Here is a 17,670-nt window from a genome sequence, read left to right on the forward strand (position 1 = left end):
CCTCTTGGAAGTCAATCCTATGTGGTGTGTTGGGAATCTTGCTCAGGCGAGGACGACTTTTGAGTAACCAACTCTTATTGATGATGTTCAAGCAAGAGTCTGGATCATCTTCATACATGGACCTGGCTCCTTCTAAGCTTTTGTAAATCATATCTTTATGCTCTGGAAGATGGAGAGCCTCACTTATAGCCTCCTCTGAAAGGTAAGCCAAAGTGTTCCCTTCCTTGGACACGATCGATCTTGATTGTGGGTCATAATGGCGAGCACACTCGATCATCAGCTCATGGCACTAGACTGCTGGAGGGAAACCGGCCGCCTTGATGATGCCACTTTCAATTATTCTCCTTGCGACGGGTGATGGCTTGCCAATGTAAGGGACCTCTCGAAACTTCTTGACACTGAAGTTTCCCAAGTTGGTATCTCCAATGTTGCTCCACTTTGACACGATCTTGGTCTCCAATTCTTCATTCCTCTGATCTTCTTTCATGAGAGCTGGACGACTAGTGGATGCTCCTGCCTTTGGGGTCGCCATCTTGACACCTACACAACATTTCATAATGAGTAATATATTTTGCAACGTAGAAATATAGAGTAGAAAGGAAGATTTAAGATCTTAATTAGGAAACTTCATGATAAATCTTTGAGTTATCATTTCCTAATTAACTACGCAACTTTCAAAAACTTGAAGTTCAAAATTCAAAATTTCAACATTGGGACTAGGATGATCTTGCCATACCTCCACTTGAGAATTAATTCTAAAAAATGATGCAAAAATAAGGAGAATTCGCTAGGCAAAATGTAGATTGAAGTCCTTCCTTTAGCAAAATGCGCCTCCTTTAATCTTCTCAAGCATCAACTCCACCACCTTAAGCCTTTAACACTTAGGATAATTCGCTCCAACTAGACCAGATTTCGCACCTCCTTCCTTGCTCCTCAAATCGCACTTGAAATAATGAATGAATGATGATTAAAATTGTTCAAAATACCCCCCATTATATAGGGCGCTCACCATTTCATCTCCCCATAGGCCGACTTGGCAAAATAGGCCAAAAAATAAATAAATTTGCAAAAAAAAAAACAAGAGGCCGACCTAATAAAATGGATAAAAATAATACTTGAAGCGCTCCTTTTTTCAATTTTAATTTAATAAAAATTAATTTTAAATGCCTTTATAATTAAAATTTCGATTTTCTAAGGCTCAAAATTAATTTATTAAATGCCATGCGCCTTTATTAAATGCCAATTTAATTTAAATTTTTCAAATATTTCGAAGTTGATGATTTTGGCATTTCATGCGATTTGGAGGATGTCAACGTTGGGATATGGCAAAAAAATAAAGAATGCACATGTTAAGCGCTCTGGTCCTTCAGTGAGGGACGGGAGCACTTTTTCATTTTTAGGCTAGGATTCTCAATTTTTGAAGTCAAACCTTCGTTCACCATGCTTTAGAAGTTCTTTCCTATCTCACACAACTTTGCCTTAGCATAATCTCGGAGGGAATTAGTTGTTTTCATAAAAAGTGCTCTAGTCCTTCAGTGAGGGACAGGAGCACTTTTGAGTCCATTGCATGAATTCTTGATCACATTAATCTTCAATTTACCCTCAAGGCGTAGAATATCATATTTCACTCCATCTTGAGCCTTGGTAATAAAAATATCCTTTCAAAATGCAAGGTAAATGGTCATGTTTGAAAAAAGCGCTCTGGTCCCTTGGTGAGGGACGGGAGCACTTTTGCAAGTTGTCGTCAAAATTTGCAACTCTCGCATCTCAATTCCACTTCAAGGCATTTTAAACACTTTTTCAAACTTGCGCCTTGGCCTCAATTTGTCCAAAATTGGCGAGAAAGGCAAGATAACATGTTAAGTGCTCTGGTCCTTCAGTGAGGGACAGGAGCACTTTGCCTTGGTCCCTTGGTGAGGGACAGGAGCACTTTTTCAATTTCAAGCTTATCCGTCCTTTGCTAGCTTCCCAAATTATCTTCAATGGGCTAATCATGTCCTCTTCCATTCATTTCAATCACAAACTTGCCTTGGCCTTGCAAGAAATTCACACCTTTTGGAAAATCACTCTGGTCCCTTAGGGAGGGATGGGAGCACTTTTTGTAAAATCGCTCTGGTCCCTTGGAGAGGGACGGGAGCACTTTTTGCATCTTGGTGTATTTCTTTGTTCTTTTAAAAGTTCAATCGCGTCCAAGGCATAAAACATCCTTCGTCCTTCCCATCCAAGTCAAGTTTTGCCATAAAATACCAAACAAAGAAGAGAAACTTGAAAAAGTGGCATGGTCCTTCAGTGAGGGACGGAAGCACTTTTTGTCATTTGGGTTGATTTACTCCTTTGTGAACCGCTTAAATTATATTCAATGGACAAAACATGCCTCCCTTAACCTCTTCAAATCATAAAATCACTTTAACCTTGCAAAGATAGTGCGAATTTGAAATTCAGTGCTCCGGTCCTTCAGTGAGGGACGGGAGCACTTTTTGCCCTCTAAGCCAAATTGCCTCACTTTTCACCTCGAAATTCCTTTGCTAGAGAAGATTTCATCTTACTTCACACTATGAATAAAAGTTAATGTCCAAAAGAGGTCTAAAATTGTGCATATAAAGAAAAGTGTTCTGGTCCTTCAGTGACGGGAGCACTTTTTACCTTCTAGGCAAAAACTTCATCATTTCATTGTTTTCAATCAAGTTTGGATGCTTTATCATGTTCATTTCATCCTCCACCATGCCTTTGATGTCTCAATTTAACCAAACAAGGCCAGGAATGGCTCAAATAAGTCTTTTCGCCTTTGTCCTTCAGTGAGGGACGGGAGCACTTTGCCTTGGTCCCTTGGAGAGGGACGGGAGCACTTTTTCCTTTAACCTTCAAAATTCACCATTTTTGTGCCTTCAAAATCTTCAAAAGTATCAAGTCATGTCCAATTATCATTATGGAAGACCCTGCACAAAACAAAATAGAAAAGTCAGTGACAAATATGCATAAAATAACATTTGTGCTCTGGTCCCTTGGTGAGGGACGGGAGCACATTCGTCCTTTCTGGCTAAAATATTCAAAATTTAGGTCTCCAATCATTTCACAAGGCAGAGTTAGGTCATCTTCAAGGCCAGGAATCAGTTAGCAAGCTCTCGCAAAATCAGAAATTGCACTTAGAATGAAATTCGCCCTGGGCCTCCAGTGAAGGACAGGAGCACTTTCTCTGTTTCAGGCATCATCTTGCCTCCGAAATTTGATCAAAATTTATCTAGGCAAGAATATACAATTTCATCTTCAAAATGCTAACACTTAGACAAAATTTGATTTTTACCCCAAAAAACCCTGACTAGACCTAACCTGGGACCTATTTGACTTCCCGACATACTCACCTTATCGACTCAATCTCAATTCTCGGGAGGACGCTTAATAACTTTCAAAATTTGACTGGACTCATCTTGAAAAATATCCAAAAGAAACCCCTAAGGCTTAGCCCTAGCCCAGACAACTCACTCACTCACTCAAAACCCTAAAAACAGAGAGAAGAACAGGCAAAACAAAAGCAAAAAGAGGGGTTCCCCATTTTAATGGGGCGATGTGTGAAATGGTCACAACAAGATGTTGGAGCTAAACAATCTTCAATAATTCAATCTTGCCAAATTTGCTCATGATCAAATCTCTTTCTAGCGTGTGAATAAGCTAGACACTATAGAAACAAAGAAGCATAAAGGAGATGGCAAAGATGAGCAAAATATTGGAAAGAAAACTACTGAATTAGATTCACAGAAATAGAGGATACAGCCACAATGATACACTTTGTTTGGTGTAAGGCTTAGAGGAAGGAAGGAGAACAAGGGCAACAATAGAAGCAGATTTTGTGCAAAGGGTAGTGATTCTAAACCCTAAGAAACCCCTATGTTCCTAGGTGCTAGTTCATGTCTTGAGAACTGAGCAATTCTGTCCAGGGGAGAGGCAGTCGTGAGTGTAAACAGTAAAGACAAAATATATGAATTAATTTAAGGTTTTGTAGACAATCGGGCCCACTGGTTCATGAAGTTTAAGTCCTTGCAAGGGCACTATGTAGCATCTCTAAGTCATTATAATTCTCTATAAAAATACATTTGAGAATTTACAGTACTGAAATAGGAGGAAAGTCTGCAGTGGTAAGCATGGGGCCATTCCCAGTTCTAATGCAATCTTTGGCTCCCCACCAAAGCAAGAGATACAAAAGCCAAAGAAGGAGCATAAGACATCTTAACTCTTGTTCAAGAAAGAATCCACTGCCTGCAATTTAATTTAAAGAGACAAGATCTTTCAGATATTTATATGCAACCAAACCTTTTTAGGGAAGAGTTAAAAGCAAGGTTTATCTTGTCAAGGAATGTTTGGAAAAGATATAAAGCATTTTGTGGGCAGGTGTGCAGGGGCTAAGACAACAGCAAACCAGGAAGCAAGAATGAGTGGAGGAAGAGGAAGAAAGTGCAGATCTGTCTAGAACAAGGAGAAGTGGTGTGGCAATGGAGAAGTGTTTGTTTCCATAATGCTGCTCAAAATGTGGACGGCTGAAGCAGGGTATTTGAGCCAGACTATTAGTAATCCTGTAAGGCTCAAAGGACCATTGTAGATGCATTGTATTTTTTCGTCTCTTTTTTCTTGTAATATAGACCAGATTTCAAAGCAAGGTGTTGAGCTTCTTAAAAACCTTACAATGTTTAGTATTAGTCCAGATGCTCCACCTGGTTTTGATCATTTTATAAGGGATGTTAAACCCTAAACTCGATAGTACTAGAACTAGTATCGCGGTAATTGAAATATGAAAACACATATTTCATTCTTAATGGTTAGTCCGGTAACAATATATCTTTGTAATTTGGCTTGTATTCATCTTTTATTATCAGGTCAAAAAACAAAACAAAAGTGGATTTTAACTTCAAGTTTGCTCAGTTATGAATTTTTTTTCAAAATTACAATCTTTCTAATCTTGAGTTTTTTCTCAAAAAATGTATGATATCTCATACATTTTGCAATAAATGTAGAATATTTCTACTTTTTTGTAACCACCAATAAATATAATTTGCATATATATTTGTGTTTTTCCAGCAGATGTAATTGTTATTTATGATTAAAAAATTCCTTCTACTCCTATTTCGGTGATTAATTTAGTTACAACACAAACCTATATTTCCAACATTGATTCTAGAGTGCCAAAAAGACTATATGCATCCTGAGATAGCTAGTTCTAAATGGTCATCACAGTCCTCTTGATATATATAAGCATACTGGCAGAAAATAATTACAAATCAATATCAGTCAACGTGCTAAAAATTGCACAATACAAAGTTAAGATCATCAAGGTAAGTTTTTGATCAGTTTTCTTTTTTTAATTTACAATGTTACAAATTTTTTTTGCCATATTTTAATTTGCTAATTGTAATATTTTAATTTCTAACTTATTTTAATTTTCTAATTTACTTTTCATTCACTCTCTTGTTTTAGGTGTCAGAACCATTGGTTGGGGTTCTACAGTTGGTGGATTGGGACAAAAAAAACCATAGGTAATCTCTCTAAGGCCATGGATAGGGTCAAAGAAGCGATTCACCATTTGTATGGGTCAAATAGAACTAAATATGAACCCATATAGTGCATTATTGATCAAAGGTGACACTAACAACTGCGCCAACATATTCATGCTTCTATCTACTATTTGAAACCTAAGATTTTCTTTGCCCCTTCATTTAGAGCATACAAAAAGGTTATGCTTGGCCTCAATTGTTGGGATTAGCCAGAATCAAAATGCACAATACAAACTTCTGCAAGTGAAACCAAATTACAACAAATAGCAATATCTATCATATACAATGAGAGTGTATAAAATACAATGATAAGCCTTGCATATATAGGCAAGAATAATGAGGTCAGAAGGTAGGAGACAATGACTGACTACCCCTCCTTATACGAAACACTTGTGAGTTCACTTGCCAAGTGTGTGAGAGAGTGTTAAATATGTATGCAAGAGGTGTCTCACAAAGTGAGAAAATGTCTCAACCACATGAGGTGAAATAAAACTCTAAAAGTCCCTAAGTGAAGACTTATGCAATGTGAATAAGACTCTCTCTAGGTATGCTATAAGCTAACTAGTTTGATAAAGTCACTATTTACACCAAATGATGTTGGCTCAAGAAGGTGTGGAAGTGTTCAAAGACACAACTCATGGAAGTGTTCTAGGCATGACTCACGGAAGTGATCAAAGGCACAATTCAAGACACCCCCTTGATGACCTAATTTAATACATCTATACTAAAAATGCCTATGGGAAAATTAGACCTAACCTTCCAACCACTCATTGGAATCAAGATTGAAATAGCTTCCTAATGACTATAAATTTGTCCAATTTCACCTTTGTGGATGAAAATTAAGATAAAAAGGAAAGAAATGCCCCCCTTAACAAACTCTTTTTAATTAGCTAATAGTCACTATTATACTTGACATAAACTAATAACCGTTATGAAATTGTTTAGCCATCAAAGTTGTGTCAACAAAGACAATATCTGCAAGTGACCAAAGCCAAACTAAAAGAGCCATTAATAAATGATGATAAGGGTGAAAAATAACAAGAAATCTCAACTAATAGAAGGCAATTAGGAGTGCTCTAATGAAATGTCACCCATAATGGAAGTTAAGTATTGTATGCAAACAAATAAAAATGGACTCCCTCTACTCGCTAACTGTTGTGTTCATAGTTACCTAGAGACCCGTCTACTACCCCTGGAGACACATCTTGGAGACAGAGACGCCTCTCAGGTACTGGAGACGCATCTCCGGTACCAGAGATGTCTCCATAAACTTCTTGATGCATAGGGTGCTATTGGCTACTGTCTCTTGCCATCTTTGAAGTCTCCCAACCAAAAATTGAGATCTCTTGCCAAAAAACTTACGGCAAAATGCAGTACAAGGCAAAAAAAGGAAAGCAAATAAATAAAATAAGCTTGCAGAAAAGCAAATTCATAGGGAAATAAGTAATAACTAATAAGGAAACCGTGTCACATGAAGATAGAAATCCATGCAAAGTTATAGTGATCAGATCTATTGACAGTGTAGACTTTTTGAGAGAGACATAACGAGTTGTATGACTGATTTCTTGCATTGTAATGGTCTAAAGAGAAATTGCCTTTACCATTTAGCCGACAATATTGAGCATGCTCAACACCTATAGGTACTTTCACTAAACCATTTAGACTAGCTATGGTATCGGCAATATAAGCAATTTAATTCCACTTTTTGTTCAATTTTAAAATTAATGTTAAACTTTACCACTATTCTTGTTTCCAAAGTTCTCTGTCATGATAGTTTCTAAAAATTATTAAGGTATATTAAAAAAATCGACATCTCCAAGTACCCCCGTCGCCTTAATTTGAAAATTAGTCGTACCAATCTCTGAAGTCTCCAAGTACCCCCCGTCTCCTAGTAACCTCGGTTGTGTTGAGTGGTGACAATCTAACTGGGTCTTGAATACCAAATGGGAATTTTTTCCAATCCTTGAGAGTCTTGTGGAGAGGCATAGCTATTGAAGTGTACAAGTTTTAAATTTGATTAAATGAAGAGATGTCACCTATGTTGCAAATGAAGCCATTGGAGGGATAGCTATTGAAGGGATATTGCAAAAGACCACAAAATAGAGGAGCAGAATGCCTACATCAAACAAGGCTTGTTCGCAAATCACTTCCAATATGTTGTGTCACACCCTTCAACAAATTAACAATGGCACAATCAAGAAACCCTCAAGCTTAACAAAGGTTGAATTTGTTATGGGAGACACAAAGAATGATGCAAGTCTTTGGTTGGTTCCTTCATGCTTGTATGTATGATTAACCTGCAATGATCTTTGGTGCCTTCCAACAAACTTGTATGCTGGAAATAAAATAGAGATAGTGCAAGTCGCAACTTGGGAGGTCGCTAGTCTTCTTATCTCAATGCCTCTATTGAGCAAGCAAATTAGCATATACACAGTTTGCCAAACTTCTACAGTGCCAACAGCTTGTACCTGAAGATCGATTCTTAACCACGATTGAGCATAGCAATGGCACAGTCGTAATCATGCATTTGCTGACTCAAACATTCATCAAACAAACTTGCCAAAGATATTATTGTTGAACAGAAGGCACTCTTTCGACATATTCGAACCAAAGATCCTTCAAGGGCAATGACTATTTGAAATTCATGTGCACAACCTCTATGCAAGCTAAGGAAGAAAACTTTTGGAAGGCCATTAAGACTGTGTAGATGGGGTGAAGGCTCAAATACGGTGACATAAAAACCTCGCCTTGGCTTGTGGGGATGTGTAAGCTATCATTTCTTTTAAATCTCTAAATCACAAGATTAGATCTTGCAAAATAGAAATCACAGCCTAAAAAACAAAGATGAACGCTCTGAAATAAAGGGCACAAAACCGTCCAAATAGGCCGAAATGGCCAATTTTTTCCTACAAATATGAAAGTTTTCCAAAAGATGAAATGGCCAGAGGTCATTCGGCCCACTACTAAAAAAAATATTGCTTTTTCACCAAAAATCCATATGGTATGAAATTTCGTACAATATAATGTACATTTCTTCATTTCTTGAACATTCCAAATTCAATGGCAATGACGATTTGACTCTGTGACACTCCAATAATAGAGCTATGTGTGGAGTCACTTAAATGCAAGAAGGAACATGCAATCACTACTCTGAGACCATGTTGGGATTAGCCAGGATCAAAATGCACAATACAAACTTATACAAGTGAAACCAAATTAACACAAATAGCTACATCTACCATATACAATGAGACTGTATAAAATACAATGATGAGCCTTGCATATATAGGCAAGGATGATGAGGTGAGAAGGTGGGAGACAATGGCTGACTACCCCTCCAAACATGAAACACTTGTGAGCAAAACTTGACAAGTGTATGAGCAAGTGTTAAATATGCATGCAAGAGGTGTCTCACAAGTCTCAACCACATGAGGTGAGACAAAACTCTAAAAGTCCCTAAGTGGAGACTTAAGCAATGTGAAGAGGACTTTCTCTAGGTATGCTATAAGCTAACTAGTTTGATAAAGTCACTACTTACACCAACATCAACACGTGTATTGAGAGGTTCATCCCTAATGACAACATTTTAAATCTCACACATGAGCTACAAGGTTTTAAAACAGCAGTGTCATTGTTTTTTCCATCTTTATGCATTCATAAGAGAGATACTTTGCAAACAAGTAAAAAATAACATTATGTTTAATTTTAGTTTAGAAATTATTTAACTAAAATTATTAATATTTTACAAAGTTATAGATTGTCCTTGAAGATTTTTGTTGGGAAGCTTTTGGTGCCACGACACCTAATCTTCAAAAGCTCTCCATTTGCATTCTATCCCAACCCAATATCGTTCTCATTGTGAGCACAATTGGAATTTTTTTAGGCAATTCACACATAAAAGTGCAAAAAATTGAATCAAAAGAACTTGAATGCCCTTGTGTTTGTGTCGTACAACCTTTGACCACATGAAAAGAAGGTATAAGGATAAGATACAGATTATGTGCTCGACCTCAATGACATTGTGTAATGTCCCCTAGTAGGAGGCTGTCAATTCCCAAGGAAATAATATGCATCACTACTCATTTCTTTGCCTTTAAATTAATTACCTAAACTAGTGACTGTGTTTACTCATAGTACATCTGATATTTGCCACCTTCATGCCTAAGCCTTACTTCCTTCTAATTCCCAGCTGTGGATGGGGATTTACTTGTCTAGGGCGCGATGACACCACCTCCATAATGAAGCCCAGATTTCAGGAACATCAGTCCATTCACCCTTGGGGCTCTAGGGATGGATTTACTCTGCCTCTCCTTAGGGAAAAGGAATTAGAACTGGTTAAGAGCTTGGGACTATAAATATGTTAATATCTCGCTGTACTATGAACATTAAGTTATACATAAAGGAATTTTGACATATCTGATTTATATTTCTGATTGTCCTATTATTATTATATATCAGTTATGAAATGTAAATCAGACAAACATATATGCTTATTAAAATATGATAATAAGAGAGTACTATTGCACACAAATCAGCACAGCGTACCAGTCTGCTGTCCCAGACAAGAATATAATACTTATTGCAAATGAATACAGATCCAGATACGATTCAGGCAATGGTAATATTCTACACCATTTCTTTTTCCTGCTTGTCCCTCTTATATCCTCCATCAAGATTGAAAGATGATGACTTTTCCTTTAGGGTCATAACCTTTGGGATGAAATATGTCTTTGGCTTCAATCGCACCCCTTAGTCTCTAATCGCTCCTTCTAATTCATGATTGTTATTAATCTTCATAAAAATCTTTTCGGCCTCTCCATTAAGGACTTGTGGCTGCTGGAGTGTAATCCCATCTTCTTAATTATGCATATATTAATAAAATATCCTCCTATATCCAATCACTGCAGAATTACTATCTTATGTGGCTATTGAAGGACTATCTAGTTTAATAAATCGTTAAGACTCTAAACTAATAGGTCAAGAGAGTTTCGACCAAGGCAGAAAAGTGACATCTTGACCAGTGATTCACGCTTTGATTCCATTTATTTATATTCCTCTTAAGGATATGTTTCTGTAATAAAACATACTTCTCTTCCTAACCAATCATCCTGTTATAGAGGAAACGCTATTGCCAAAAGGGTCAATCAAACAATGAGCCTTACTGCCTTCGATCTGCAGAAATCTGACTGCTATTAACAAGTGATTGTTTCTATTGTCCATGAAATTGTGAAGTCTTAATTCGTAAGACAATTTCAATCTTGCTATCTATTGCTTTATTCAATACTAGGATCGAGTCATGACAGTCCACCCTTCCAAAATTGCTTGTCCTCAAGCAATGATCATGTTAATTAAAAAAAATTCAATGTGAGGGTTCCTAACTAACCCTTGAGACAAGTTTCCTCTCATCAATTGCAATCATAGGAACTATTTTGGTTGTATTATGGATGTCTCTTTGAAACAAAGCAAGGGCGAACTTCCCATATATCAAGAAGAGGATTAGAAGCATAACACACATCTATGACCTCAATCGCAATGTTATCTCATATTGTAGATCAACGCAAAAATATAAATCTTATTATGATATGAATATGTCTATAGTAATCATAAATACTCATAGAGTAGACAAGCACATCGGGTATGAACCAAACATGGAGCATACACATAAAAACAAGAAGCATACACATGGTTATATGTAAACACGGAGCATACACATGGTTATATGTAAGCACGGAGCATACACATGCAAATTATTACTAGATCCTTCTTATCAAGTAGAATGTATTAATTCCCTTCTTGAAAATGAAACCTTGAGGTTTTATGAAGAGGTTTCAGCTGCAATATTTATGATGGCGTCGTGATTACTAGATTGGTTCCTCCATAAAGCTCCGTCTGTTCATTGTCCCTTCTTCTTTTGATTGTATGCTTATTAAAATATGATAATAAGAGAGTATTATTGCACAAATCAGCACAGCGTACCAGTCTGCTGTCCCAGACAAGAACGTAACACTTATTGCAACCAAATACAGATCCAGATCCGATTAAGGCAATGGTAATATTCTCCCCCATTTATTTTTTCTGCTTGAACCTCTTATATCCTCCATCAGGATTGAAAAGTGATGACTTTTCCTTTAGGGTCATAACCTTTGGGATGAAATATGTCTTTGGCTTCAATCGCACCCCTTAGTCTCTAATTGCTCCTTCTAATTCATGATTGTTATTAATCTTAATAAAAATCTTTTGGGCCTCTCCAATAAGGACTTGCAGCTGCTGGAGTGTAATCGCATCTTCTTAATTATGCATATATTAATAAAATATCATCCTATATCCCATCACTGCAGAATTACTATCTTATGTGGCTATTGGAGGACTGTCTAGTTTAACAAATCGTTAAGACTCTAAACTAGCGGGTCAAGACAGTTTCGACCAAGGGAGAAGAGTGACGTCTTGACCAGCGATTCACACTTTGATTCAATTTATTTATATTCCTCTTAAGGATATGTTTCTGTAATAAAACATACTTCTCTTCCTAACTAATCATCCTGTTATAGAGGAAACCGTTATTGCCAAAAGGATCGATCAAACAATGAGCCCTAATGCCTTTGATCTGCAGAACTCTGACTGCTGTTAACAAGCGATTGTTTCTATTGTCCTTGGAATTGTGAAGTCTTGCTTCATAAGACAATTTCACTCTTGCGATCTATTGTTTCATTCAATACTAGGATCCAGTCATGACACATTGATCCAAGTTTAGAGTGGGTTGTTGAGCCTGAGGATGTGAATCCATTGTTTACTAATAATGAGATGGCTAATTTAAAGAGAGATGTAGCAAATGTGGCAGCATATGAGGCTTCAAAAGGTGAGTTTGGCTAGTCATCAGGGGTGGGTCAGCACATACACAACTTGATCCTAATGCCAAAGTCTTCTATTGAGGCTCCTATCGAGGATATCACAATTGTTCCATCCACTTCCAAAGGACGCGTCTATTCTGGCTCCAAAACGGTAGTACAGATTGACTAACACGCGTGTTAGTCACGTGTTTTACATCGTCGATTTTACTATAAATGGCTGTGATTGACTAACATGTCGCTATCACGCTGTACGAAAGGTCTGTTTTGGAGCCAGAATAGCTTCAGCCCTTCCACAATGCCAACATAGCAGCAATAAACTTTTTTATCTTTAGTCATAGAAGAGATTTATGATTTGTAATTTTTGTTGATATTGAAACTAAAAGTTTACATGTATTGAAATTTTTAAACCCGTTTTTTGGTTTATGAAATGTTTTGAACTTTACTTTTGATCTATATATGAAGGAAATCAAAGATATGGTTTATAAATTCAGTAATATGCATGTTTTTAAAGCATACTTCTAATAATTAATGTATTTTTTATGTTTGGAAAATTTGCCAAGTTATCACAAGGCTTCTCGCCAAGTTTTTAATGAGTCTTGATTTTTTTTACAATTTGGTTGTATCCAGTAATTCCCGAGTCCGAGTTTTAAAATTATGATATAAACTACTTGGTTCTTGCTTTTTGAATGCCCAATTTGAGGTGTATACTACACTGCACACAAAAATTTAAAATAAAGTGAACAAACAACATATCAATCTAGTGCACTCAACTATTCTTATATGTATAATACAGTCTTATTTTCACTTATTCTTTCTGAGGAATACATGTATCTAAACTAATAATTTGCAATGAACATACAAAATCCAACACATGCATACACACAAACCCACACAAGTTGATTTATAATATATCAGTATTTATTTAATCATGAGGAGCCAGAATACATATCGGTAAGGATAAAGACAAGAGTAAAAAAGAGAAAAAAGAGCCTTACATCCAGTAAGAGCAAGTGTCAACAATGCACAGTTGTAATTTTAGAATGGCATCAAAAACATTGAAGTCCAAAGAATAACCAACTCACTGTTCAATTTTATAATTATATCAAATGAGGGCCCATATATATATCCATTAAAACAAGACAACTAATTAGAGATATTGGCTGAGATATGGCATGATTGTTAATTGCTCACAGTGGATTGACTCACTTAAGAGCCAACTGAGACTTCTTTCGATCACGAATTCTTTGCAATATTGTCTGCACACGATGCTGTTGACGGTATACAGCTAGCCCTGCCAAAGTAGATCCACCTCCTGTAGAATCATGACTTGCTAACATTTTATCACCGAGCAATGGAGGAGCCTCGGGCAAAAAATCAATTCCTGCCAAGTGCTGAACCCATTTGAATGGTCTCTGTGCTCTTTTCTCATCAAATGAAAAGCTGATGCTTGATGAGAGTTTAGCTGTCTGTACATGTCCATAACAGAGTTTACCAGTTCATGTCAGATCGAAAACATGAAAATAAAACGCAAAATGTAGGATTGAAATAATGACCTTAGTAACAATATTCCTTTTAAAGGCTAAAGAGATGTATAAATAAAAAAATATAAAGCACAAGAATTACTTGATGTGGAAGATCAACACCAGTGTCATCAGGAAACAAGTTTATAAGAAAATTGTTTTCATTGCCTCCTTGCAACCCTTCAATACCAACACAAACAACATGCAGCTTAACCAAGTACTCAAATCTTAAAGTGACAAATTTGCTTAGCCTTGCACCATGAGTTGTTTCATCATCATAGATATGAAGAATGACAGAGAGAGGGTGAACTTGATAAATCCCTGTTGCATCCACATTCTCCTTGCTCTGTAGTTTCTTAGGCCTTTTGCGTCGTCTCTGAGAATCATCCTCTTCTTCAGGCACATCATCATCCAGTTTACCTTCCTCTAAGCCTGTAGAAGCACATGCACGCCTCGAAGAGTCATTATAATATACCGTGGACCACTGGACATTGAATAATTGAGGGCTACAGAAGCATAAATAGAAAACAGTAATTAGGAACCTGAATCTTTGTTGGCTTGCTGGCGAGCAAAAGATTGAGCATCTTTTGTACTTCCCACAATTTCTACATCAATAGACTCCTCAAAGGCCTCTTTTTGTGCTAACAGCTGAGAGTATAAAATATAGAGAGGGGCTGGAAGCAACTCTGCCAAATGATGCTGCTTCATTCGTTTTGTATGAAGAATACCTAGTTGCTGTTGCACTGGCAATGATGCCTTCTTAAGAGATTTCAAGTGTGAAGGAAGACTTGAGATAAACTTCTTACGGTTTGCAATAGTATCCTGCAGAATTTTTTTGCGCTGCTCTAGTTCTTCCCATTGTTTGCAAAGCTCCTTTCTCTGAGCACAATATAGTTCTCAATTAAATCAAAATACAAAGCCATGAATAGTGCTTAAACTTAATTATAAACACCTAATTCAATAGATTTAGAACATGCAACCTACTAGCTTTTCAGTTTCTCCCCTCACACAGCAACCATCAAGATTCAAGAAAAGGAACTAATAAATGCATTCAAAGAACGGTTCATATCAAATCAATAGTTTTATGATTTATCAGATATAAAACTGCAAATTACTAATCATTTAGCTCTGTATATTCAGGTGATATAACATGCTTACTAAGCCATATACAAAAATTGATTACTTGATTCCCTATACATAACAATGTACAAACCAATAAAACTCAATCAAAAGTGCTAACTAGGTTTCTCTTTTGCAGGAATAGCTCATGTCACTTTGTTTGTTAATCTTCTAGGAATGATCTATATTGATGTTGTTTAGTATTTACTTTAAACTAACCCTTGCTTATTTTTGTCATCAAAAGATCATCCACAATTCTTTGATTTACTTAGTGGAGAGAAGAGCAACTGTTGAAGGTACTGCATTTAAAATGGATGTCATTGCTGGATATTCTTTCATATAAGGACGATATCAGGTACGTTAGGAATCTTACACGTCCCCACAATTCTTTGATTTACTTAGTGGAGAGAAGAGCAACTGTTGAAGGTACTGCATTTAAAATGGATGTCATTGCTGGATATTCTTTCATATAAGGACGATATCAGGTACGTTAGGAATCTTAAACGTCCTTGTGATGAATTTGAGCTCATGAGGCCCAGAATGCAATCACATCCTGCATTTGTTAGGTGATCAGTTTAGAAATTCAGCTTCGGGTTTATACATCAGTCTCCATTTTCCAAATGGTACAGATGACAAAGAGAATACACCTAATTGCATTTGGGTTACTGGTTTGATGATGAATTCCTCCATTAGTCTTCTTAACAATACTCTGCAAGGTGGGATGACATGACCCCAATGGTCCAAATTTCAAAACAAATCCAATTTCTCAGATCAATATCCCAAAAGTAAGAAAGACTTGTCTCTCCAATTCTAGCATACACAGAGATATTGGCATTGGATCAATCCTAGGACAGCAGCATGTTATCTACTTAATTTGTAATAAATTTGATCTTTTCTTATGTTACATCATGTTCACAGACCTTGTTAACAGTCCATATCAATCGGATATGAGTTGGTTGTTAAAACCATTGGTGCTTTGCCCATTCTTCTGTTGAAAGTCATCCTCCGTGGGGGGTTTTCTACGTTGAAATCCCCAAATAGTATAACTCTAGACTTGTTCATAGTACCTTTACATTGGCTGATTTGAGTGATTAGCAGAGTTCTAGTGTTGCTCTGGCGGGAGAGGGTAGAAGGGGGTTTGAAGTAAATGTTTGCAACAGCAATTTCTCTTTGGAACTCTAGAGAGAATAATATAATAGCCAATCCCCAAGGGAAAGAAGCGTGAGATCAATAAAGATGTCTGATTGAGTCATATTCAATTATTGTTATTGTGATGATGCATTGATATTGGGCCCCCAACACACATTATAGACTTGTCATTGAGGGTTTAGTTATGATTTTTATTTAAGAACTTGCTTTAATCACTCGTTTGAGAAAGAGGTACTTATTGGGGACACCCAGACCCTTTATTCCATGAGATAATACACACTAGTTCTGGAGTTGTTCAGTCTTGTCCTTGCACAAGTCTTGATTTTGTGAGCATACCTTTTGCATATCCATAATAGGTGATATCTAGCAGCTCTTTTGTGGCAAAACAGTGCCCAAATAAAAGAGATTCTCTACCAGATCTGTTGACTGCTTTTTCTTTTTGAGATTTAGATCTAAGAGGAGCATATCATTGAGTAGAAGTTGTGCTGTCATACCTTTGTTTTGGCTGTTTTTGCAGTTTTTGTTGTTCGTTTCCCTGTAAGTATAAGATGCTTTGGAGGTGTCAAAAATTGTTGTGAACTGCATTTGCAGCTTTTGTGGAGCTGGATTTCCCCCCCACTTTAAGTTCTTCTATAGCAATTGTCACATTTTGCTGTCTTGGGCTTTGCTGTCCTAGGTTTCCATGTCCACAATATTTAATTCAGATTCAGTAAGATTTGCAAATAGGTTGGCGATTTGAAACTACACACCTTCCAAGTGGCTGGTTTTGTTTCTCCTTTGATATACCTTCTGTGATTTCTCTGTTATTAATCTACCTTATTCGGGTAGATTTGTTGACCTGGTTGCAGAGAATCTTGCTTTTCATTCTCCTTAACCCATGGAGATTCTTCAGGAGCTTGTCAACCTGGTGGTTGCAGAGAGGATGGGCATACAACAGCTAAATGACCATATTCACTGCAGGATCAACATCCAAAGAGGATGTTCATGTAATAGACTATTTGTTCCGATGCCACTCCTCCCAGCTCTAGAATGGCATGCTTTGGGGGGGGAACTTTTCTAAGTCCACATTCATGCAAATCCTTGCATACTTGAGAACCCCTAGCCTTCTTGTGAACTCTGAAGCTGTGATGCACTCTCCTATGGCTCCCCCAATCTATTGCAGAGGATAGTTGCGCCATTACTTGCTTCACAGCAAGGGGAGTCTAACCCAGATTAGAGCTATATTTGATAGATTCTCTCTTGGATTGAAAGAAGGGAGTCAATGTGTCATGAATTGACCAGGCTTTTCTCAAAAACCATGGTCATTCCTAGAAGATCTGGTCCCTCTCTTCTTCAATAAAGAGAGCCATCAAGTAGCCCCAAGCCATCCGAAGTAGATCTACCTTCCCCTTGGGATTTTACTTTTTCCTAAACCTGAGATCTAAAAGTTTTAGGTCCCAAGAAGGCACCCATAAATCTGCAAATCGGTGCCTTTTCTTTCAGCAGCAACTTACC

The 17,670-nt window shown here is 37.0% G+C and overlaps 1 protein-coding gene across 6 annotated transcripts in view; it reads right to left on the minus strand.

Annotated features, from left to right (window-relative positions):
- Nucleotides 1-17,670, minus strand: part of LOC131063771 (THO complex subunit 5B) — a 91,244-nt gene that overhangs the window by 41,281 nt on the left and 32,293 nt on the right. For 3 of the 6 annotated variants that reach the window (XR_009111128.2, XR_009111127.2, XM_057997698.2), the window contains exons 3-5: nucleotides 14,451-14,787; nucleotides 14,012-14,340; nucleotides 13,580-13,854 (exon numbers count right to left, since the gene is read on the minus strand). Coding sequence is in view for 4 of the 6 variants with exons in the window: in XM_057997698.2 (XP_057853681.1) it covers nucleotides 13,591-13,854; nucleotides 14,012-14,340; nucleotides 14,451-14,787 (930 nt within the window). In the remaining 2 variants the exon portion in view is untranslated. The remainder of the gene's footprint in view (nucleotides 1-13,579; nucleotides 13,855-14,011; nucleotides 14,341-14,450; nucleotides 14,788-17,670) is intronic. The other 3 variants (XM_057997695.2, XM_057997696.2, XM_057997697.2) reach the window with 1 other exon arrangement.

The sequence above is a fragment of the Cryptomeria japonica genome, chromosome 5, assembly GCF_030272615.1.
Source record: "Cryptomeria japonica chromosome 5, Sugi_1.0, whole genome shotgun sequence".
NCBI lineage: Eukaryota > Viridiplantae > Streptophyta > Pinopsida > Cupressales > Cupressaceae > Cryptomeria > Cryptomeria japonica.